The sequence below is a fragment of the Rhinolophus ferrumequinum genome, chromosome 21 (assembly GCF_004115265.2).
Source record: "Rhinolophus ferrumequinum isolate MPI-CBG mRhiFer1 chromosome 21, mRhiFer1_v1.p, whole genome shotgun sequence".
NCBI lineage: Eukaryota > Metazoa > Chordata > Mammalia > Chiroptera > Rhinolophidae > Rhinolophus > Rhinolophus ferrumequinum.
In genome coordinates, this window is record NC_046304.1 from 27,211,926 (window position 1) to 27,236,404 (window position 24,479).

Sequence of the window (24,479 nt, forward strand, 5' to 3'; positions counted from 1 at the left end):
TCTGGTGTTGCTGTCTGTATCTTTACCACCTCCTAGAGACCAAGAAGATCCTAGAACCCAGTTTTGAAAGGTTTATGGAGGAGGGTGCTGGTTTATGGCTTTTAGCAGGAAAGGAGAGTGAGGAAAATTTCCCCTTGACAGGGTTCAGTCCTTGCCTAGAATCCAGCCTGGCCTCTCCATCTTACTGACCATATCTATCCTGCCTCTCTTACCTGGGACCTGAGTCCCTCTTCACCTTTCTCACATGCAGTACAAGTATATTCAATTCTATGGAAGTTTTGGATCTGATACCTGCTCTGCCCTTAGGAAAACATGATATTTGATATTGCCTGCAGCCTTCTGACTTCCTGTTTCCACTGATTTGGGGCGAGGGATATGCAGAATTAAGCTCTGCAGTCTAGGAAGCCTGTGATAGACCATTGAACAAATGTGGAAACCTCTGTAACCACCAAACACTATATAGTAAGTGCTGGGAATGAATAAAGTAGTCATTGTCCTGGAAGAGTTCAATATTCATTTAACAAATACTTATTAAGCACCTGCAAGGTTGCAGATACTGTTCTGGACCCTGGAGTGAACACACCTGTTTCCTGTATTCCTGGAATTTACTAACTGTACTGTGTTTCCACGAAAATAAGACCGGGTCTTATGTTAATTTTTGCTCCAAAAGACGCATTAGGGCATATGTTCAAGGGATGTCATCCTGAAAAATCATTCGAGGACTTTTTTCCGGTTAGGTCTTATTTTTGGGGGAACACGGTAGTAAAAGTTCCAGTGTTCTAGAAACAGACACGTTAAGACATTTTGACCCTGGGGGCCTGACATAGCATTCAGGCCCACTCCGGAACTGAAGTTATCTGTCGAGAATCCGAATCAATTCTCCATTTCTGTAGGGTTAGTGGTATCGCAGGGCCATGGCGCCCTCCAGCGGCCACCCTCCGCCCTGCTGCCTGCTCTACTCCCCCAGGAGTGGGCGGAGCGAAGAGCTAGGACCTCGGGAGGGTCCTGTTCCCGACTCCCGTTACACTAGGAGGTGGCCCCTAGTTAGTGGCAGTCTCAGATCCAGGTTTCCTATCTCTAAGGTGAGAGATCTTTACTCAGGACTGACGGCACCATGCAGGTCACGAAGGACTGCAGGCCGGTTCGCTGATGAAAAGTGAGGGTCGGAGGAACCGGTCAAGACGCAGAAAGGGGAAAACCCTTCCGCTGCCAGTCGAAGACCAAGACGCAGCCTCAGGCCCAGCCCTTCTTCTGTGGGGTCTTTTCTCGCTTTCTGGCTTTGGGACAGGATGACCGAAGAGAAACCAAAAGGGGAAATGGATAAACCGAGGTGCCACTGGGGACCTATTTGAGAAGTACAACCGACACCGGGTTGTCACCGGAAGTGGCTGTAAAGGCCTGTGCCCCTACAAGTCCCCGCCTCCAATTGCGCTACCTGTAGGCGACAGGCCACGCCCACTTCCGGCCCCTGGAGCCTTAGTCAGCAGCCCCCCTTTCACTGCTTTCCCATTGGCTGTCACTGGGACGCGCTGTGATTTCCCATTGGTTGTGTATCTTCTCCAGCACCGCAACTCCTCCTTCTAGGTACTGTCTCGTCTTCCGGCACCCGATAGGCTAAAGGCTGGGAGGGCGTCTGCCTAATTTGACCAATGAACTGCGTGAAGAGTGAAGGCGGCGGCTGCGTAATGGGGGCAGGGCGGGACTTTGTGTGGCTATTGGCTAGGGCAGGCACAGATCAGGGATATGATTGGTTGGGGAGAGGGGCACCGTGGTGGGGGTCGAAGCTGCGCGGTCTCAGCAGCTGCGGGAGACGGAAGTGGTGAGACCGCGGCCTCCGAGGGTCGGGCGGACGCCGCCTGGGTGAGTCACCATGCTCCGTGCACTGCCAGTCTGGGAACCGCAAGGACCCCGGCTTGCTCGGCTCCGCCCCGACCCCACCAGCTTTCGTGAGCCCCGCCCTCTGTCATTCGGGGCTCCGCCTCCGAGTCTTTAGGCTCCGCCCCTAGAACCAGGGCACCTGGGCTCCCCTGCCAGCGTGGCCCGCCCCCCGGGGCCAGATCCCTTAGGTTCAGGAGCCCTGGGCCTCCCAGGCCTGGTCCTTGTCTCTTCCTCCGTTTCCCTGAGGCTGCGTGCCAGTGGGCGGTGAGGCAGCACCTTTGGCTTGCCGCTTGCTGGCTCCCCCATGAGGAAGCGTGGGCTGTGATGAGGGAGGCGACAGGACTACAGATGGAGGCTTTTATACCTGCAGCCTTCGGGGGGGGGGGGGGGCACTGCTGGACTGCCCGAACTCAGATAACCAGCATGAAGGAAAGTGTCAGTGAAACCTGGGCCTGGCTCCCTAAGTGGGCCAGGGAGGCCTATCCTGAAATTTCTGTTGCTTAGGCCCATTTGACAGGTGTTGAGGCCTGGGCTGGCCTGATTCTGTCCCTGTTGTGTGACCTCCTCCCACTAACCTGTATCACCCCACGTAGTGTAAGTACACTGAGCAGGACCTGTCCAGCCCTGCTGCCTTCTGATCACAGGTTGTGGTCCCCTCCCTCTTGTCCTCTGCTCTGGACTTTGCCCCCAGTAAACAGATCAGGTGGGTGCTACTACCAGACTCAAAGGCCAGCAGACATTCCAGTGGATTCATGTCCCCACCAGCGCCAGAGGTGGGTCTTGGTTGAGCAGCCTCTGTCTCTTCAGACTTGGCAGTTCTTTTGCTCTCCCACAAAGAACAGGATTTGGAGTATTCTACTTTTCCTTCTGGGTCTGGGAATCAAGATACTTCAGTTCTGCTGAATAATCTTGGATGATACTCTCAGTCCTGCTCCAGAACTTTGTGGCTGACTTCATGCCCTGCAGAATCACTTGTTGCTTTCTCCCCATGTGGTTCCCATTGCCTCTGTCTGGCATGGTGACTTGTGGAAAGGCTGGATTCTCTGTGAGGGAGGATATTAAGAGTTGTAGAGCAGTTCAGCAGTAGATGTATGGCATTTGTTGATTGTATGGTGATGTTAATGGTGTTCTTTACTCTTATGTTACTCTGTCTCCTTACAGTGAGAAGCAGGCAGCCAGGACCCTCACCACGGTAGAATGGTGAGTACTCTCTCTTTCCTCAGACCTTTGTGTTTTCTGTAATTCTTGTCTTTCTCCTGTGAAGCTGCCCCGCCCCTCCCGGACCTTGAGCTCCAGGCTACTCTGTTCAACTCCTAAACAGGTTCATCTGCTCTGGAGATAAATTAGAGTTTCTTTAGATTACAGAACATCAGCCAACATACAGCACTGGGAGAGGAAGCCTCTGGAAGTCTTTTTTCTGCACGTGCAATGCCATGCCTTCCACACACTACCACTGGCTCTCTTTAGCTCTTCATAATTGCCCTTTTTTTGGTTTTCTTGGTTTTTGTTAGAAGTTCTCTGTTCTGCTCTGAAAAGCCAGGCCTCCTTTATCTCAAGATCGTTGTACTTCCTAGTGGGGTCCTTGAATATTGTGGGTGCGTATCAGGAGACTCTACCAAAACTGCCAGGCTTCTCCAACTCTAAGGTGCTGCTGTCTGTTAAGCTACTGCAGGGAACAGATGACTGGATATATAGCAGGATAGCATCCTCAAGGTGCCCAGAATATCACTGGGGGGGTGTGGGTGGTTATAATGATCCCCTGTATTTTCCATTAACTGTAACTGCATACTTTCTCGCTAAGCCTGAAGTCTCAACCAGTAAAACAAGACAAGACTTACTTCTTGAGGAGTCTAAAGGTTTTAGTGAGATAATGTTTGAAACATGTCTGGCTCATAGTAGATGCTTAATAAAATGTCACTTTTTTCTCCCATTCTTCCAAAACTCAAACCCAATCCCAAACCAAAGCCCTGGTTTTGGAAAGTTACCAGGCACAGGAAGTGTGGGGTTCCAACCAGCAACTTGCGTGACTCTTGGTGACATTTTGAGCCTCTTGTCACTACTCCTTATTCCTTGGCCCTCTACCCAACTCCCACCCTCCCCCTATATCCTTGGGTTTCAAGTTTAGTTTTTGCATGGCTGCTGTGGTCCATAGTTTCAGCTCTTTTCTTTCCCAGCCTAAGAAATTCTCTCTCTTCCAATTAAGACATTCTTACCCAGACATCAGAGGATGTGAAACAAGAGAGGGATGGAGCCTAAGGAGTAGGGTTGGGCCTTGGAATAAAAAACTCAGGGAATTTCCCTTTCAGGAGTGTGGAATGACCGATCTGGCACTAGCCCAGTGTCCATTCTAAGGAGCAGAAAGGGAGTGGGTTTTAGTGTGGTCAGGGTGTCGGAGGACCGTGATGGACAGGGGTGTGGTGGGTGGTGGTTTTGGAGGGAAAGGAGGAAACCTTGAAACTGGAAAGGGCACGGGGTGGAAGTGGGTGAGTTCCATCTTGGAAATTTAGGACAGGCATTGCAGGAACTCAGAAGAGGGGAAGGCGTGGGGACGGATGTGTGAAAACGGGGGTGGGTGGCTCACCTGAGAAAACGGGAAGTGAGAAAATGTAGGCTTTTCTCCTTCCCCTCTCATGCAGTCTGGGGACAGTCCGGTAGCCCAGACTCCTGAAAGCCCCTAGACGTCCGCTGAGCACGCCCTCCCACGCAGCCGAGGGGCTGCGGGGAGGGAGGGGCCTGGGGCTGTGGGCCGGGCTCCGAGGACCGCCCCGCCCCTGGCTTCCTCGCGCTGTCCTGGACACTCCCCTGGCACCCCTCCCTCCGGCGCTCGTGCGGGAGGGCGGAGCTGAGCTCGCTCCATTGTGGAAAGGAGGGGAGAGGCGCGCGGGAGTAGCGCGGAGGCCCCACCGCCAGCGCGCTCGCCTCCTGGCCGCCGCGGCTGCACCTGGCGAGCCCCGCAGCCGGGATGCGGCGAGCGCCCGGGATTGGCGGGCAGCGCAGCGGCTCCGGGGACATGTTCGCTGGCCCAGACCTCCCGCGATCATGAGCCTGACCGCCCGCGTCTCCTGCTCCATGCTCAGCTGCTTTGTAAGTGCCGGCCTCGCCTGCGGGAACCTGGGCCCCCAGCCCTTGCTGCACCCGCCGGGTCCGCCCAGGGCCAACCCCCAAGAATCCGAATTTCAGCCCATCCCCCTTCCCTAGGCCCCTGGAAGGGGAGGGGGAAACTGCCCCTCTTCTTTCTTGGACTTGCTTTAATCTTTGGGTACTGGGGATTGTCGAAGTCTGGGGATCGAAATTCTGTGACCCATCTTGGTCCCGCAGCGACTGCCCTTGACTGCAGATCTCCAGGCCCCGCCCTGCAGGGATACGTCCCTTTACCTCCGCCTCTCCATCTTGGGGATGTGGGATGTGGCTAGTAGGCTGTCTGGGCTGATAGGGGGCTGGTTGGGGAGCACAGGAGGTCTGCGTTGTCTCCCTGGCTTCAGTTCCTTTCCCCTTCCACCACTCCATCCCTCACCTGATATGCCAGTCTTTTCTCCTTGACTGTCCCCCAGACAGGCTGTCTTCTCCATCTTCCCTACCTCTGCAGGCCTCCGTAACTCTGCATCATTCCCAGTCCTTCCCTCCTCCCGCTCTGGCTTACTGCTCCTTCCCAGCTTCCCCATCTGTCCTCTCAGATGTTCCCACCCTCCCCTCCTCACCCCCTGTGGGTGTCTGCCAGGCATCTCTCTCTACCCTGGCTGTCCTTGGGTCTCTTGGTTCCTCCCAGGCGCGTGGATTCCCTCGTCCCCCCCTCCCTGGTGGTTGGAGGAGAGTGACTTCTGCTTGCTGTGGGTATCCTCAGGAATTCCCCTCAGATCAGCCGGCCGGGCAGGTGGCTTGGCGAATGATGGGGGCTGGTTAGCAGTGTGCGCCTAAGTGGAAGATAAGCTCAGCTCCAAAACATCCTCCTTTTGAAAGCATCCATAAAGGCCCTCTAGAGGCACAGGACTGAATCCCCCAGCCCACTCCTCTTTGTCTCCTTCACCCACCAGATCAAAGCCTCTGTGGCCATGGGTGCCTGCTTTCTCTCCTGTTTCTGTAATCAGCTGCCATACCTGGTTCCTTTTCCTCTTCGCAGCACTTCCCATTACCACTTATGCCTTGTCCTTACATTAGCCTTTCCTTTCCTTAGTTTTCTTTCTTCCTCCATTTGGGGAATCTTGGTTCTACCACGGAGATTCCCCCTTAGAGGAGCGTAGGTTCCCAGTTCCTCTTTGGACCACTCTTTCCTGAGGCTTACTAGGCTTGAGAACACCTCTCATCAAGCCAGTTCTCCTTTTCCCTCCTCTAGTGACCACAACCTTTATAAGTGTGTGTGGGGTGTATGTGGGTTTATTGAGGGAAGGGTTGCAGAATGAGGCCTAATGGGCCTGGTGACTTAGGGCTGAGGCCGTCTCCACAGGGTGAGGAGGGGCCCCCCAGCCTGGAGTACATCCAAGCCAAGGATCTGTTCCCCCCCAAGGAACTAGTGAAAGAGGAGGAGAATCTGCAGGTAAGGAGGAGTTGGGGGCCCAGGATGGGTGGAACTCCCTGCCCGGTTAACCCCCCACTCTCCCATCCCAATATCTCCAAGGGGATCTAGTACCGGAGTTCTGGCTTCCTGCTCCCTGGTTTCTGGAGGGAGGGGAGTCTGTCTGCATGTGCATTATGGAGCATTTGGCCCCGGGGAAGGAAAGGCAGCTTTCCTGCACAGCTGTTGCCTGGTGCCGTTACCGTGGAGAGGACTCTTCTGTCCTGTCTTGGCCCAGCTTTTCCAGAGGGAATCCCCCAGATCGTGGAGGAAGGGAATGGAGGGTGACTCACTTCTGGACTGAGGGTTCCTCTGCCCCTCGGCAGGTACCCTTCACAGTGCTGCAGGGTGAGGGAGTGGAGTTCCTGGGCCGGGCAGCTGATGCCCTCATTGCCATCTCCAACTACCGGCTGCATATCAAGTTCAAGGACTCTGTCATCAACGTGAGTTCCTGTCATGTTCTCCCACGCTCAAACCAGAATCCCTATGAGGTGCAAGGTGGGATTGCTCCAATGCTATACTTGATCATGTCTTCAAAAAGTTGGGGTTCCCTTTTCTGACTAACTTTTTGTTTTCCTGCCTGCCTCATTTTTCTAGCTATAGGACTTTCTGTCTCTCTTACTTATTTTCTTTTCCCTTCTCTCCCTTATTTTGTTGCTGGCCTTTCTAAGGGGCACAGTGGCTTGTTGGAAGAGTGCCATTTAACAGCTATGTGACCTTGGTGAAGTCACCCAACTGAGGCCCAATTTCCTCCTTAATATTTTGGGGTGAAAACACCTACCTTACAGAGTTCTTATGAATATTAATTGGGGTCACATGTGTAAAGGACCCAGCACAGTTACCAGGCACTTAACAGTCCCTCAGTAAATGTCTGTTTTCTTCCTTCTGTTGATGCATCAGCATCTGGGGTGGGGTGGAGATGAGGTGTGATATGGGGAGAGGAGATCTGAGCTTCAGTTTACCCTTCCTGTAAAGGTTCCCCTCCGGATGATTGACAGTGTGGAGAGCCGTGACATGTTCCAGTTGCACATTGCCTGCAAGGACTCCAAAGTGGTGAGGTGAGAGCATGGGGCATCACTCAGGTCCTCTCACCCTAATCTTGCCCAGACCTCTCTGCTGCAGGGTTTCTGTGGAGCAAGAAAGGAAAAATACTGCCTCACTTTCCAATTTGGAAGAAAAGGTGAAAATCCTGTCTGGGCTGAGAGATCAGTTTTCTGACCCACAGTATCTTGACCCGAAGAAATGGGAATAATGCTTAGCTCATGGGGTCACATAGGATTAAATGAGATAATGTGTATGAAAGCATGTAGGAGGATATCTGCCGTACTATACTCACATTGTTGGTTCATTTATTTATTCATTTAACACACATTTATTAAGCACCTTACTCCAAGCACTGGGGATACAGCAGGGAACAAATAGACAAAATTTTTTGCTCTCATGGAACCTATATTCTAATGTGGAGATACCAGCAGTAAATAATAAGTGAGTAAAATATGTTAAATGATGCTAAGTGTAAAGATAGAAAATAAAGCAGGGAAAGGGGATATGGAGTGCTATGGGGGTGAAGATTGTAGCTTTAAACAAAGTGATCAGAGAAGGCTGTACTGAAAAGGTAACATTTGAGTCAAGACCTGAAGAAAGTGACCATGTGGATATGTGGGGGAAGAATGTACCAGGCAAAGGTAACAGTGAGTGCAAAGGCCCTGAGGTGCGTTTTTACCTGGCATATTGAAAGAATGGCAAGGAAGCTAGGTTAGCGTGCCTAGAGTGGAGTACATATGGCTGAGGAGAGTAGGATACATATGGCTGAGAGGTAAGGGGATGGGGGCCAGGCTGTCATATGACTGGCTTTTACTTTGAGGAAAATGAGAAACCACTGGAAGGTTTTGAGCAAAGGAATGATGTGATCTGATTAATGTTTTATAGAATTACTCTGGCTGCTATATTAGAATAGCTAGAGGCGACGTGGACAAAAGCAAGGGTAGAAACTGGGAGACGAGTTAAGAAGCTAATGCAGTTACCCAGGTGAGAGATCATGGTGGCTTGTGTAGGATGGTAACAATCAAAATGGTGAGAAGTGGTCAGATTTCTGAAGGTAGACGTGACGTGATTTGCTGACAGATTGGATATGAGAGAAAGAGGAGTCGGATGACTCCAAGGATTACGAAAAAGATGCCCAGTTTAGAGCCTGCCACATGCTCAGTCTGTAGGGATTCAGGAGGAGAATCCACATTGCGTTTCCCTGTAAGGAGGTTAAAGTCTAGTTCTGAAAGAAGAGTTAACATGTGGCAATATGCTATGGAAAAACTTACCATTTAATACTCCAAGCACATTAAGAAGAAGAGAGGAAGGGTTCTGTGGAATGGAGTAGGCTGGGAAGGGTTCAAGGAAGAGGTGGGACTGGAACTATGTTCACAGTGTCAGTAGGGTGTAGCTAGGCTGAAAGAAGATATTAACAAGCAGAAGTGAAAAAAACAAGGAGACAGGAATAAGGTGAGCAGGACTTCTGCCTGAAGCAGAAGGTGTGTGGTAAGGAGTCACGGGAGATAACACAAGGAGTAGCGACATTCAGGGCCATGTGATAGCTTTTAGATTTGATACAAGAAATGGTAGGGCGCCATTGCACGGGGCAAATATGTCTCAAGGATAAGACTTCTTGGGAGGAGAATAGTGACAAAGACAACTTCTCTCAGGTGTTGGCCAGTGTCCCTGGTCCTTCCCAGGGTCCCAATTACCTCCTGCTTTGCAGCCTCCTCTCTCCACTGCCTTCCTGTGGCCATGTTTTTGATCCTTTGGCCCCAATGCACACCTGCGTCTTGCTTCACTCTGTGGCTTCTTGCCTGGCAGGTGCCACTTCTCCACTTTCAAGCAGTGCCAAGAGTGGCTCTCACGGCTAAGCCGGGCCACAGCAAGACCTGCCAAGCCTGAGGACCTCTTTGCCTTTGCCTACCACGCCTGGTGCCTGGGACTGACCGAGGAGGACCAGCATACGCACCTGTGTCAGCCAGGTGAGGCCAGGCTGTTTTCTTTGGGAGACTTCTTATCTCTTGGATTGCATCCCTCCTCCACCCCCGGACGTGGTGCTCTTGGATGCTGACACGTGTGGGGACTGTGTTGCAGGAGAGCACATACGATGTCGGCAGGAGGCTGAGTTGGCGAGGATGGGCTTCGACCTGCAGAATGTCTGGAGAGTCTCGCATATCAACAGCAACTACAAGTGAGAGGGCAGGGGGTGGGGAACCAAAACAGCCGTCCAGACCCAGACCTCCTCCACATACGGATCAAGCACAGTGAGCACAGCTCCTGGCTCTGTGGGGAAGGAGGGTTCCTGGTCCCTCTTCCCACAAAACTACCCCCAGGGATCTTGTTATTCCCTGTCTTAGATCAAACTCAGTGATCCCATCTGGTCTCTTCTCAGATTGTGCCCCAGTTACCCTCAGAAGCTGCTGGTTCCTGTGTGGATCACAGATAAAGAGCTGGAGAATGTGGCCTCCTTCCGCTCCTGGAAGCGGATCCCTGTGGTTGTGTATAGGTGAGGCAATGAGGGATAGGAAACAGGGAGGACATGTGTTTATGCAACAAGAGTCAGAAGTGGAGGTTTGCAGCAGCATGGTGGACTGGGAATTGACACCCTGCCGAGAAGTGGCTGTGAAATAATTTTAAAACAAAAAAATGCCTCAGTTTTTTTTCTCCTAAGGGATGAGGCTTTTGGGGACTTTATTCACTTTTCTTTTTTTTTTTTTTTAGGTGTATGTGAAATTTTGCGTTAGAACAGGTTGGCAAAATGGCCTGTAAATCAATCCTGACTGCAACCCATGCTATGTACAGCTTATGAGCTATGAATGGTTGTTAATTTTTAAAGCACTATTTAAAAAAGAAACAAACAAACAAAAAAACAGAAAGAAGAATGTGTGACAGAGACTGGCTGTGACTTGCAAAGCCGAAAATTGATTGTGTGGTTCTTTATGGGAAAAGTTTGCCAACCCCTGACCAGAACAGTGTAGCTAAAACAGAATGAGACAGGTGTTGAGGTTTGGAGTTCATGCTCTGGGCTCAGGCTTGTTCTCCTGCTGGGTGTCTGTACCTGGAGCAGGTGCTGTGCAGATTTGATGAGTCAAAGTCACCTTGGGAATACAGAGCCCATTTGAGAAATGTGTGTGACAGCGCTTTGTATTCTGTAAAACCCCCTAGGGGCTTTTGATTGCTATTTTCATGGCCTGGATGAACTGGTAGCCCCTGTTCGCTTTGGAGGTCTTGGTTCTGTTCCCTTGGAGTCTCAGTGGTAGGCCTCTGGGGGCTGTGAATGCCAAGGGCACCATGGTTTTTCCTGTTCTGTCAGACACCTACGCAATGGGGCTGCCATCGCCCGCTGCAGCCAGCCTGAGATCAGCTGGTGGGGCTGGCGCAATGCTGATGATGAGTACCTGGTCACGTCCATCGCTAAAGCCTGTGCCCTGGACCCGGGGACAAGAGCCACTGGGAGCTCCCTCAGCACTGGGAATAGTGATGCCAGCGAGGCATGTGACACTGACTTCGGTAAGGTGTGGGTGGTGCTGGTCCCTTGGGGAGCAGGCCCCCGCTTTGGCCGCATTGACTCCCAGGGAGTCCTCAGTGAGAGGATGGGAAGAAGATGACAACACACAGGCTGCCTGGGTCCCTGCCTTTTGGGAGGCTGTGGGGTGTGAGGGGCCTCTAGTTGTATATTCTTCAGAAAGGCAGTACCCCAGCGTAGGGTGAGGCTGGGTGGCTGGCTGACCCAGGCTCTTCTCACTGCTGTGTATTTAGATTCCTCCCTGACTGCATGCTCTGGAGTGGAGAGCACAGCAGCCCCCCAGAAGCTGCTGATCCTGGATGCACGATCCTACACGGCGGCAGTGGCTAACCGGGCCAAGGGTGGAGGTTGCGAGTGTGAAGGTATTGCTGTTACCCCAGTATCTGCAGCCAGCCTGTGCTCTGGGTGGCCGTGACAGGAGGGGGTACGGGGCAGCTTGTGGAGTGAAAGGAGCCAAACAAAGCTGGCTTGGAATCAGGACCCTGCCACTTAGCTAGCTGTGACTATGCTTCCATTCCTTAATCTAAGTCTTATTTTCTCCTCTGAAAAATGGGAATGATGCATACCTCGCAAAGTTGTTGGATGTTTGGAAGTACGTGTATAAAATTACTGGCACAGAGCAACTACCATTGAGAATTCACTCTACGTTGTCATTACTAGCAGTACTACGGTTATCATTTGTTATTAATAGTATTGCTACTATTAGTATATGGCACCTGAGTATAAATGGGTGATAGGGATTTCTGGAGTACATTTAGTTCCCATCATGGAGTGCTGTGCCCTGCCAGGAAAGCTTTGCCCACTGGGACCGCTCTTGTCCTGTACGGCTGTTTTCTAGGATATGGTCTTAGGCGCCACTCACCTCTTTCACGTCTACAGAGTACTACCCCAACTGTGAGGTCGTGTTCATGGGAATGGCCAACATCCATGCCATCCGGAACAGCTTCCACTACCTCCGTGCTGTGTGTAGCCAGATGCCAGACCCCAGCAAGTAGGTGTTCCCTGCTCCGGTTCCATCCTCCCTCCAGTCTCATCCCTTACCCAGTACTTCTTGTTCTTGGAAAATTAGACAGGGGGATGGGAAGTGTGGAGGTACAGGAGACCTGAGGGCATGGGTGCAGTGAGCCAGTTCCAAGAACACGTCTTCTACTTCTTATCCGAGACTTTGGCACGGCCACAGGACGTTGGGTTCCTTTTGTTTGGATCAGTTGTTCTCCTCAGAGAACACAGAGAACCGTGGAAAGAAAGTGGCTAAATGTGCATGTGCTGCTGCCTACTTCTTCTGTTGGTCCTAAGAGTCTCTCAGGTCCTGTCTTCCCTACCTTCTCTTGGCAGAAAAGCCACGGGCTGGGCCTCTTGCTTCAGGCCTCACTCGGGACTTTGTTAGCTGTGACTGGCTGTGGGTGATGGAGAGACTGTTGTAGCCTCTGTGCTTTTAGTGACAAACTTGATTTCTGCTCTTGTGTAGCTGGCTGTCGGCACTGGAGAGCACCAAATGGCTGCAGCACTTGTCGGTGATGCTAAAGGCAGCTGTGCTTGTGGCTAATACGGTAGACCGGGAGGGCCGGCCTGTGCTGGTGCACTGTTCTGACGGCTGGGACCGGACACCACAGATCGTAGCCCTGGCCAAAATACTCCTGGACCCGTATTACAGGACACTGGAGGTACTGAGAAGTGTTGGAAAAGAACAAGGAAAGGGGGTGCTGGGCAAACTGTTCGGCCCTATGGGGTTGTCTTGAGGATGTTTAGTAGAGGCCATTGGTACTTGGAGTCCTCTTCTGTGTTCAGTCCTGTTCTTCTCTGAAGCTGCCAGCTCCCTGCTTCTGGCATCCCCTGGGGAGTGGCACACTAACCTTTCCAGAGAGGCCCTAAGCTTGAACTCTCTTCTTTGCAGGGCTTCCAAGTATTAGTAGAGTCTGACTGGCTGGATTTTGGGCACAAGTTTGGAGATCGCTGTGGCCACCAGGAGAATGCAGAGGACCAAAATGAGCAGTGCCCTGTGTTCCTCCAGTGGCTTGATTCTGTTCATCAGCTGCTCAAGCAGTTCCCCTGCCTGTTCGAGTTCAATGAAGCATTCCTGGTAAGTCCTAAAGCCTGTGACCAGGGGGTATGGTGGCCAAGGCCCCCAGGTACAAGCTGTCTTGGCTCCCTAGGTCAAACTGGTGCAGCACACATACTCCTGCCTGTATGGTACGTTCCTGGCCAACAACCCCTGTGAGCGAGAGAAACGCAACATCTACAAGCGGACCTGCTCTGTGTGGGCCCTCTTGCGAGCTGGCAATAAGAACTTTCATAACTTCCTCTACACACCCGGCTCAGACATGGTAAGCCTGAGCCCTTATTCTATAGGTATTGCCTGGAGACCTGGAGGGAGAAAGATCGAGTCACTGGGGAGAACGTAGGGCCAAAGACTTAGGGAAGAAAGCGGGACCTGGACCATCTTACAACACACTAGTATGGGCTGCTTCCCTAGGTCCTGCATCCTGTGTGTCACGTCCGGGCCCTGCACCTCTGGACAGCTGTTTACTTGCCAGCATCATCTCCATGTACACTCGGGGAGGAGAACATGGATCTTTACCTCTCTCCAGTGGCTCAGAGCCAGGAGTTCTCTGGCCGCTCTCTGGACAGGTAAGATTGCCCTTCTTGCTGTCTACCTTTCTCCACTAAGAAGGCAATAACTGCTTTGAGTTTTGCCTAAATGTTGTTTCCTTTCTTTTATGAGATATTTAAAAGCAACTTCTTGAGTCAGTTGGAGAAGCTTGGCCCAAGACTTGTAGCTAGCCTGGAGTGCAATGCACTCTGTGCATTTTCAAGGTCCTCCCTTAAGATAAGACTGGTTACCTTGTTTCCTGTAACTGTTATCATCCTGTGTGACATACCCAAGCAGGGGAGAGGAGAACAAGAGAGAAAGGACTGTTTCAGGAAGGTTTGTGGGAATGGTCTTATGTTCCCTGATAGAAGGCATGGATGGGTAGCTTGCTGTCTTAGTAGTAACCTTTGCTGTATTCAGCATTAGCTTCCAGAAGCCTCTGACTCTTAGGGAAACAGGCTCCCCAGAAGGGGGATGACCTTCACATTATTCTGTGAGAAAAAGGTCAGAATTTGACGGGAGACAAAATTTAAAGTTATCTTCTGGCAGAACATTTTGAGGGAAGTAGAATGGAGGTTGGTTAAATTATAAGACTAATATATGTCCCTTATTTGAATGAAAAAGTCAAACAATATAAAAGTAGAAAATGAACGCCCTCCCTCCCTGATCCTTGTCCCCAGAGGTGTCCTTCCAGATGTTTATCTGGATGTAGATATGTCCACGTTCTCACACTGTCATACAGAAACAGTTTTTTTCCATACAAAGACAGAATCATATTTTGCATACTGTTCTGCAAGTTGTTTTTCTCACTTTGTGTTAGGGTGTCACCCCATGACAATATAAAGCTGCTTTATTGTTTTTAGAGGCTGCATAATAGTCCAAAATTAGAGTGTGTCATAATTTATGTAACTAGTTTTCTATTGGTCATTTAGGTGATTTCCTTTTTTTTCTCATTACAAGGAGTGCTTTAGTTAACATCCTTACGCATATCTTTTTTTAAATTGTGAAATACACATAGCATAATATTTATCATCTAAACCATTTTTAAGGGTACAGTTCAGTAGTGTTACCTTACATGTATACCTTTGCATCTGTTGCTAGTATTTCTGCCAGGTGAATTCGTACAGATAAAAATGATGGTTCAAAGGATATGTACATTTCAGATTTTGATTTTTGTGTACTGGCAAACGTTTTTAAAATTAAAATATAACTTACATAATTGGTTGAATATTATAAAGCAAAACAAAAACCCCAACCCCCTTAATTGTTGGTTTTAGCGTTTTTGGAGCTTAGTCCATTGTCAGGGGCCCATGCATGGGCTTCAGGAGTTCTGTGATTTTTCTCCTTCCCCAAACTATGCAGAATTTGGGTATAGGTTCAAAAGTTTACTTTTCCAGGGGTAGGGGCCATAACTTTCTTATGAAATTCTCCCTAAGTTCTGTGACCCATTCAATAATCATTGCCTTAAATCAATATCTAATTTCTCACATTAATAAATGTTTCTTTAATACCTACTAGTTGCCTAGTACTAGTTGCCTAGTACTAGTTGCCTAGGGTTTATGGGCTATACCAAAGAAATAGAAGACGTTGACACTATTCGGGATACTTTAAAAAGCTGTAAGATAATTCTAAGTCAACATCTAAGTAAATAAGAGCATGTGTAGTTCAAAGCTTTTAGAGAAATGAGAAGAAAGGGATCATTTGGTGACTCTTTACTCAGAAAAGTTTTCATGGCAGACCAAGTAAGAACTATGGCTTTTTTAGTATCTGGCTCAGGGCCTGGCACATAATAGGTGCTTTAGTAAATACTTAAATGAACAGACAAATGAATGGGATGAAGGGAGTTGGGAGTTGGTACACAGAGAGTTTTAAAGAACTTCTCTGGAGTTGGCAGGGGTTGGCTATTTTGAAGAATAGAGAGAAATAAGTATGGGATAGTTCATTGAGGGCTTTAAACATTATACTGAGGAGTTTATTTTGATTCAGTTGTCAATAGTAAATCATTGTAGGACGTCATCGTGGCCTGGCGAAAATGGGATTTTTTGAGAACTAATCACTGAGCAGGGTAGTTGGAGGCACAGAGACCAGCCAGCACTCTTGTCATTCAGATATAAGGGCAAGAGTCCTTGGAAAAGACAAGGATTAAATTCAGAGACATCGTAGAGAAGCCATTAGCAGGCTATGGAGTTGATCGAATATTGGAGTGTAGAGGTGAAGAGTAAAGAGAACCAAAGACAGTTCTCAAATCCCTGAGCTTAGAAACTGGGAGGATATTAGTACCACCAATAGACATTGAAAAGTTGAGAAGACGAGTCAGTTTGGGGAGAAAGAGGAGATACAGGTAGGTTACAATTGAAATATTAGTTGACAGCAAAGAGGAAGTATGCTATAGGCAATTCAAGATGGAGAGCTGGATTTAGAGAAATGGTGGTATAAAGGTCTTAAGGGAAATGCTCTTTAACAGCTGACCTGACTTAACCTTTGGTTCTACCTTTCTCAATATCAAAAATGTCCTGCCCTCTCTCCTCTTCTTTCATTAAAGTCCAACATATTCTTCTATACCTAGCTCAAATCCTACGCTTTCTGTGTAGCCTTCCCTGACCACTCTAGCCAGATGAGTCTCTTGTTCCAGACTCCGCAGGCATTATTGTCTCTATCAGCATTATTTTATTGATTAAACCTTTGGTGTACATAGGCATCAGCTGTGGAAGTTTGCAGACTGTTGATATTGTTGAATCTGGGTAAAGAGTATGTGGGAATTCTTCAAATTCTTCTACTTCTTTTGCATGTTTGAAAGTTTCCATAAGAAAAAGTTAAAAAAAAAAAAAAAAAGGCTATAAAGTTGCCAAGCTGGAATTCAAGCCCTGCCTATGGATTCCAGAGACTGTAATCATAACCATTGTTATTGCCTTCCTGGAATTTCATGGCACAAAAAAAATAAAATTAAAATAAAATTGATTACAAAAGTAAAATCAAACACAAACACCTTTAAAACATAATGTTTCAAAAACGAAACACTTAGAAAAATCAGCTATATTGTAACTACCTTCGAGAGCTTTTTCTGTATTGGCTGGACTGAGACATCTGAAAATAGGAGCCCAGTGATGTCTCTGCTATTTCCTGACAAATTTCCCTGAAGTTTTTGTTGCTCTAAGGACTTGTGAACTGCGCTAAAAGTCTGAGAGGTCATTCTTGAAAATGTCTGTTACCCATTTGGTGTGCACAAGTACCTCTAGAACTCTTCAAGTACTGTATACTAGGGGATGTTTCCATGGTGACTTGGGATTCAAAGGAGCATACTGCTGGTTGTAAAAAGCTGTGTTGGTTACTACTGTGATGGAGGGATAACTAATAGTAAGGAATGCTGTAAAAATAAGGAGTTGTGAGTATAGCCTTAATAAATTTGTCATTGGTTGCTTATATATGGAATCATAGAATCTTTACAAGTTATAATTTATTACCATTTTATAGAGGAGGAAACCAGGTGTCTGAGAGGTTAAATAACTTACTTGTAGTCATATAATCAGTGTCACAGCCAATATTGTCTAGCTCCAAAACCCATCTTCTTTCTGTTTAACCATGTGTGATAGAGGCAGTTGGACATTAGGTTTGAGGCTCATGTGTAGTCCTGGCTGAAATACTAGACTCAGAAGGCATCAGCCTAGAAGGCAGTTAAAACCGTGGGAGTGACTGAGATAGAGTGTCAAGGGAGATTGTGTAGGTTGAGGACTGATGAAAGCTGAGGACAGATCCTGGCTTCTTGAAGACAGGGTTCATGTCCTATACCTTTTTCAGAGTAAACTTTTTGCAGTGTACGTTGGTTATTTGTAATCTTAAATGTCCTATTTCTTGTCAACTCTGGCTTTGATATTGCTTTGATGACCTGATTTTATATATTGGAGGTGAGTCCCATTTCCCGACCTGGAGGCGTTGTGTTGTCATTCCAGATTACCTAAAACCAGATCTATGGATGATCTTCTTTCTGCCTGTGACACAAGCAGCCCCCTGACGCGCACATCCAGTGACCCTAACCTGAATAACCACTGTCAGGAGGCCAGAGTCGGCCTGGAACCATGGCATAGCAACCCGGAGGGATCTGAGACAGCCTTCGTGGAATCTGGCATAGGAGGTCCTCAGCAGACTGTGGGAGAAATGGGTCTTCCTCCCCCTCTGCCCAGCAGCCAGAAAGACTACTTGACAAATAAACCTTTCAAGAGTCACAAAAGCTGTTCTCCAAGTTACAAACTGCTTAATGCCACAGTGCCCCAGGAAATGAAGAGCAACACCTCTGATCCTGAGATCCAAGTCCTGGGAGAGACTGAAGCCCCAGCCCCAGACCCTCCTGCCCAGGATGAGCTGGGTAGGACTTTAGATGGCACAGAGGAGCCACCTGAACATTGTCCTGAGAAAGAAGATGTCAGTGCACTCTCTAAAGTCATTTCCAACAAGTGTGATGGAATTTGTGATTTTCCTGAGTCGTCCCAGGACTCCCTTGCAGGCTCCCCCCAACAGGCCCAGCTAGACTCTGTGCTAGGTGTGCCCTCCAGATCTGCTCCAGATCACAGTCTGGGCACCCTTTGCAACCCACTGAGTGCTACCTGCCAAACTCCTCCAGACCCAAGCGCAGACTTTCTCAACCAAGATCCCCCAGGGTCTGCAGCAAGCGTCTCCCACCAGGAACAGCCCAGTTCTATACCAGATCTGATTCATGGGGAGGAAGACACTGGCAAAAGAGGGACTAACAGGAATGGGCAGTTACTGGAAAATCCTCGCTTTGGGAAAGTACCATTGGAACTGGCCCGAAAGCCAATTTCTCAGAGCCAGATCAGTGAGTTCTCTTTTTTAGGGTCCAACTGGGACAGCTTCCAGGGGATGGTGACTTCACTCCCGAGTGGGGAGACCACCCCTCGGCGGCTGCTTTCCTATGGTTGTTGTAGTAAGAGGTCAAGCAGTAAGCAGATGCGGGCAACTGGGCCCTGCTTTGGGGGCCAGTGGGCTCAGAGAGAAGGAGTGAAGTCACCTCTCTGTTCTAGTCATTCCAGTGGACACTGTACTGGCCCAGGAGGAAAAAACAACCGGATATGGTTGTCGGGCCACCCAAAGCAGGTGTCCAGCACAAAGCCTGTTCCACTGAGCTGCCCTTCTCCAGTGCCTCCCCTCTACCTGGATGATGATGGACTCCCCTTTCCCACGGATGTGATCCAGCATAGATTACGGCAAATCGAAGCAGGGTACAAGCAAGAGGTGGAGCAGCTACGTCGACAGGTGCGTGAGCTGCAGATGAGGCTGGACATCCGTCACTGCTGTGCACCTCCAGCAGAGCCGCCCATGGACTATGAGGATGATTTTGTAAGTATTCACCTACTGCCATCCATGCATCCATTTATTCTATCCATTAGCCTCGCATCCATTCAACATTCATTCCTTGGGTACTTGCTGTGTGTCACTATGTTTGGTGGATGGGTTGTGGGATGAAAGACATAGTCCCTGCTCTTAAGGAGCTCACAGTCTTTTGGGGAGAGATAAGCAAATGATTAGGATGTTCTTTTTTTTTAACTTTTTATTTATTTTAAGTGTGTTTTTCCAGGACCCATCAGCTCCAAGTCAGGTAGTTGGTTCAATCTAGTTGTGGAGAATGCAGCTCACAGTGGCCCATGTGGGGATCGAACCAGCAACCTTGTTGTTAAGAGCACCGCACTCTAATCAACTGAGCTAACTGGCCACCTCTAGGATGTTCTTAAATGTTATATTTGAGGGAAGCGTCAGGTGTTGGGGGCCAGGGTGGAGTGAAAGGTCAAGGAAGGCTTTCTGAGAAGATAATGCTTGAGCTAAGTGCTGAAGAATGTGTCGTGTTTAGCTAGGTAGACAGTGAAAGTGAAATACCATTTGCAGAAGCATGGAGGCAATAGGTATCCAGTGGTATGGCTCGAACAAAGGGTCAGGTGTGTGCGTGTGTGTGTGTGTACACTTGTACACTTGTGCTGGAACTGTAAGGGAGGAAGTTGGGTAGTGTGGTGGGAGGTGATACTGGAGAAGTTGACAGGAATTGGAAAGGTTAGCTTGAGTTCCCTTATTTGGAGTCTATCCTCAAGGCAATAACATTTTTGGCCACTGAGTAAATGATCAGGTTTGTATTTGAAGAATACCATGTTTCCCCAAAAATAACACCTCGCCAGACCATCAGCTTTAATGCATCTTTTGGAGCAAAAATTAACGTAAGACTCAGTCTTACATTATAGTAAAATAAGCCCAGGTCTTGTATTAATTTTTGCTCCAAAAGACACATTAGAGCTGATGGTCTGGCTAGGTCTTATTTTTGGGGAAACGGTACTACTCTAGCAATATTGTATCAAGTAGATGAGGCAGATGAAACCCAGGTTAGGATGTTTTGGGATAATCCAGATGAAAGGTGATGACCATCTAGGCTTCACTGTGTTGGCAGCCTGAGGTTCTGGCACAGCGGTCCTCCAGAGCTTCTAGAAGTCAGCTTCTTGCCTATAATATCTTGTTATCTACACAGGCACTTCACATCCTCCTGTTAAGACATTCCCATTTGCTTGCTGCCCACTTCCTGAGATGGGATGGTCAGGGCTAACAACTTCTCACTATTCAGGATGATGATTTAGAACAGGAGTCAGCAAACTTTTCTGATAAAGGGCTGGATAGCAAATGCTTTAGGCTTTGTGGGACATACAGTCTCTGTCGCAGCTACTTGGCAGAAGCAGCCGTAGACAATATGTAAATAAATAATTGTGGCTGTCTTCCAATAAAACTTGATTTACAGAAATAGCCAGTAGGCTAGATTTGGCTTATGGGCTATAGTTTGCAAACCCCAGGTTTAGATGTAACAAGAGAAATATTTTTCCTACACTGATCTAAAATAATGGTTAAGAACATGGGTCTGGGCTGGCCGGGTGGCTCAGGCGGTTGGAGCTCCGTGCTCCTAATGCCAAAGGCTATCTGTTCGATTCCCACATGGGCCAGTGGGCTCTTTACTACAAGGTTGCCGGTTCGACTCCACGACTCCCGCAAGGGATGGTGGGCAGTGCCCCCTGCAACTAAGATTGAACACGGCACCTTGAGCTGAGCTACCGCTGTGCTCCCGGATGGCTCAGTTGGTAGGAGCGCGTCCTCTCAACCACAGGGTTGCTGTTGCCGGTTTGACTCCCCCAAGGGATGGTGGGCTGTGTCCCCTGCAACTAACAACGGCAACTGGACCTGGAGCTGAGCTGCGCCCTCCACAACTAAGACTGAAAGGACAACAACTTGACCTGGAAAAAGTCCTGGAAGTACACACTGTTCCCCAATCAAGTCTTGCTCCCCTTTTCCAATAAAATCTTAGGGGGAAAAAAAAAAGGAACATGGGTCTGACGTCAGAATACTAGGTTCAAATCCCAGGGGTACTACCTATCAGCTCTGTGGTGCTGTTTCCTTATTTGTAAAATGGGGATAATAATAGTATACATCATAAGATTGTTGTGAGGAATTAAAGGCGTTCTCATTACATAATGCACTTAGAACAGTGCATGACGTATATATAGTAAACAATAAATGTTAGAGATGATGATGACATTGATGTCTTTGCCTTTTGTCTTTGCCTTTTCTTCAGACGTGTTTGAAGGAGTCAGATGGCAGTGACACAGAAGATTTTGGCTCCGATCACAGTGAAGACTGCCTTTCAGAAGCAAGCTGGGAACCTGTTGATAAGAAAGAGACTGAGGTATGTCCAGGCAAATATGTGGGAGGTACTTAGGCAAGCCAGCGTGTTCTCCGATTTCTCAGAGATGAGTGACATGCTATAGACCGAGCTCTCCCCCAGATGAGTGTCTTCTTTTTAGGAGAGTAATGGCCAACTATAAAGATAGGCCTTGTTGTTTTCTCCTGGGATGCTCTCCTTGTTGCAGTGTTGCTCTTCCACTTTGTTCACAAGGACCTGGAATTTTGCCTTGTCTCTTCTGTTAGGTGACTCGCTGGGTTCCAGACCATATGGCATCACATTGCTATAACTGTGACTGTGAATTCTGGTTGGCCAAACGAAGACACCATTGCAGGTAAGATGTTTTATGTGATTTGATATTGCTCGAAAGGCAGTGAGGTACCTATATATGAACAAAATTGAATTAATATGAAAGTGGAGACATCCTTATAGGAACTATTTTTGTTTGCTCCCAACTTTTTTCTTTATTTACTCACGTAAGGCCTTTTAGAGTATCATTTAATCTCAGTATATTGGCATTTCTGATGAACTCTTCTTTCTTTGTGCTTTGGCAGAAATTGTGGGAATGTATTTTGTGCTGGCTGCTGCCACCTGAAGTTGCCCATACCTGATCAACAACTCTATGACCCAGTCCTCGTCTGTAACTCATGTTACGAACACATCCAAGTATCTCGTGCCAGGGAACTCATGAGCCAACATCTGAAGAAACCCATTGCTACAGCTTCCAGTTGAATGCCAGAGGAGATTACCTGTCCAATTATAGCAGGTTTGAAGAGAGGATCTGCTTCAGGTGTAGTTTTGAAGGTTCTTTGGTGTGGCTCATGAAATGACAGAGCTCAAAGATACCGTCTTAAGAAATCCTCGGTATCATGAGACTGGAGCAGAGGAATTCCAATTTGACAGGAGGTCCTCTACGGGTGAGATCCTCACCTTGGGGTAATGGTCCTGATCCAGACCCAGAGTCTGGAAGCTTAATGTTGAGTTGGTGACTCCAGCTTCTTTCTCCTGGGGGGTCACAAGATGATGATTTCATAGATACTGCCTGGTGATGTGTGCCCCAAACAGCAATAGAAAGGCATATGTATAACCAAACTCCAAGTGATAACAAGATCCATCTCTCCTCCACCATGAAAAAAGCTGATTATAGTATATAAGATAGGAATTCCTATCCTATTTGAAATGAACTATACCCTGTACCTCTGTGCTCTGTGTCTGTGCATGAAGGCTCAGTCTTTAGAGGCACTCCCTCTAGTTGCATTAGTTCTGTCTTTCTGTGGAGTTTGGTTTGAAAGACTGGTTCAGCAAGTGGAGGTTTTGCTGTATTTTTCACTTGGCTCATCGGCCAGCATCAGTGAATATTCAGTTTGGGGGGACAGTTGTAGGGAGTGAGACATTTTTGGGAGCAGAGGAAAACTCTGCTGATATTCAGTCCTGGCAAAAATCAGTTATTTTGAGCTGTGAAGGCAGTAATCTGTGTGACTCGGTGACAGCTCTTGAGGTATGCACTGTGAAGAATGAGAAGGGAAAAGCAGAAATTATCCTTGTGAAATATTTGCTGATTGTGCCCTACCTACCCTTTGCGCCTGACTTCTAGTTGTCCTGGTGCTAACACAGGAGCTACACCTTGATCCTCTCCTGGCATGAAAACAAAACCATGTTTTTTTTTGTTGTTGTCGTTCCATTGCCCACTTCCCTCATGTTGTCTTTCCCTTGGCTGCTGCCTCCTCTGGGTCACACTGCTTCTTATCCTGAACACTTGACACCTTGAGGGTAGAATTTAGTGTTTGGTTTTTACCTCCTAGAATATGCTGTTTGGTATGTGAGGGTTTCAGTACAAATGCTGCTGTCTATTTCTGTGCACTTAACAATGGAACCCAAACAGAAGAGAATAAAGCCTTGATACCAAAATTGGGAGAGAAAAATGTGTCCATTTGGACCAAACATTGTTTTTTTTTTGTTTCGTTTTGTTTTTTTCATCTTAATATGTACCAGTGGCACTTAACCAAAAGATACAGTGATATAGCCATGTACTGTGGTTGGGACAGATACAGTCTCCTTGACCTATAACGAAACCACTAGGATTTCTTTTATACATTTTCCTTAATTTGTTGGTGTATAAGAGGTAAATTACACTTGGGCTTATCCTGTTTTAAACCTACTATGGTAGCTGTCTAACTGCTACTTTCATGTTGCTTCCTAGAAAAAAATTTTTTTATTCAAAAATAACTAGGATCTTCATTTAGAACAAGAATTGTATTTGTCCTGACCTTTTCTTCAATCCTACAGAGAAGCATCTGTGCTTTTATACTTACCATGGATGTAACCTAAAAAGTTTTGGCGTATTTAGGTCAGTCTAGCAGAACTCTTTTTCGTTTAAATGGACTTGAATAATGGTGATATTTGTGTCCGGGAAATTCCTGAGATCATTGAAAAAGTAACAAACTATCCCTTGTCTCTGACACATAAAATTCTTCTAAGCATTTTCTCAATCATTAAAATTTACTGCCAGTTGTGAGTGGCTTTTTAATTAACTTGACTTTCATTGCACTTCACTCTGCCCGTTTTTAGGAGTAAGATTGGTACCATTTGAGGGGACTGTATCTGTCTATTTTGTATGGCTGTTTTGAGGGACTGTCCCATCAGTGAACATACTGCATGGCCTTGGAGAGAGACTCTGGGCTGTTGCCTCAGATATATTCATCAAATACTCCTTTCAGAGCTCTTGTGGGTGTAAGTGACATGATGTGGCCAAAAATCCAAACTGTGCAGTTGCGTTGTGACAAACATGCAATGTGCTGTAAAAACTCAATACAGTTTAAATAAAATCTCTATATTAGTGCTGCTTTGTTGGGTCTTTTTATTCATTTTAATTTTTAAGAAAACCTAATGCATACTCAGTTTTTTCTTTGACCATGAGAAAGAACTAAAACATTTATACCTCTTCCTTCCAACCATTCCCATTTTTTTATGGACCTCTCTTTTTATCAGCACAACTCTTGTTATATTCTTATTTATTGATTGGTTGGGAGTTATCCTTAGGGATGCTGTAGAATTCTGTCCCTTCTCATGTGAGGCTTACTTTCTCCTGATTCCCTCTTCATTGGCACCTCAGTTCTCATCCCACCTTGATTGTCCTGAGCAAAATCTTGTCTTAAAAGAGTATACCTAAAATATATAAAATGGTATCTAA

At 47.6% G+C, this 24,479-nt stretch overlaps 1 protein-coding gene across 3 annotated transcripts; it reads left to right on the forward strand.

Moving 5' to 3' along the window:
- Nucleotides 1-1,770: 1,770 nt before the first annotated feature.
- On the forward strand, nucleotides 1,771-24,131 carry MTMR4 (myotubularin related protein 4). 3 transcript variants are annotated; one of them, XM_033089729.1, is made up of 19 exons: nucleotides 1,771-1,860; nucleotides 3,040-3,078; nucleotides 6,320-6,409; nucleotides 6,754-6,870; nucleotides 7,403-7,485; nucleotides 9,278-9,438; nucleotides 9,551-9,647; nucleotides 9,849-9,962; nucleotides 10,770-10,966; nucleotides 11,216-11,344; nucleotides 11,862-11,973; nucleotides 12,451-12,646; nucleotides 12,877-13,062; nucleotides 13,136-13,306; nucleotides 13,456-13,610; nucleotides 17,520-18,921; nucleotides 21,182-21,292; nucleotides 21,535-21,623; nucleotides 21,844-22,021. In XM_033089729.1, exons 2-19 carry the CDS (start codon nucleotides 3,076-3,078, stop codon nucleotides 22,019-22,021), a joined length of 3,591 nt encoding a protein of 1,196 aa, XP_032945620.1. In that variant the 5' UTR covers nucleotides 1,771-1,860; nucleotides 3,040-3,075. The 3 variants fall into 3 exon arrangements, with proteins under 3 accessions (XP_032945620.1, XP_032945621.1, XP_032945619.1); XM_033089730.1 differs by lacking the exon at nucleotides 1,771-1,860 and adding an exon at nucleotides 2,280-2,651; XM_033089728.1 differs by lacking the exons at nucleotides 1,771-1,860; nucleotides 3,040-3,078 and adding an exon at nucleotides 4,918-4,962 and having other exon boundaries at nucleotides 21,844-24,131.
- Nucleotides 24,132-24,479: the final 348 nt, after the last annotated feature.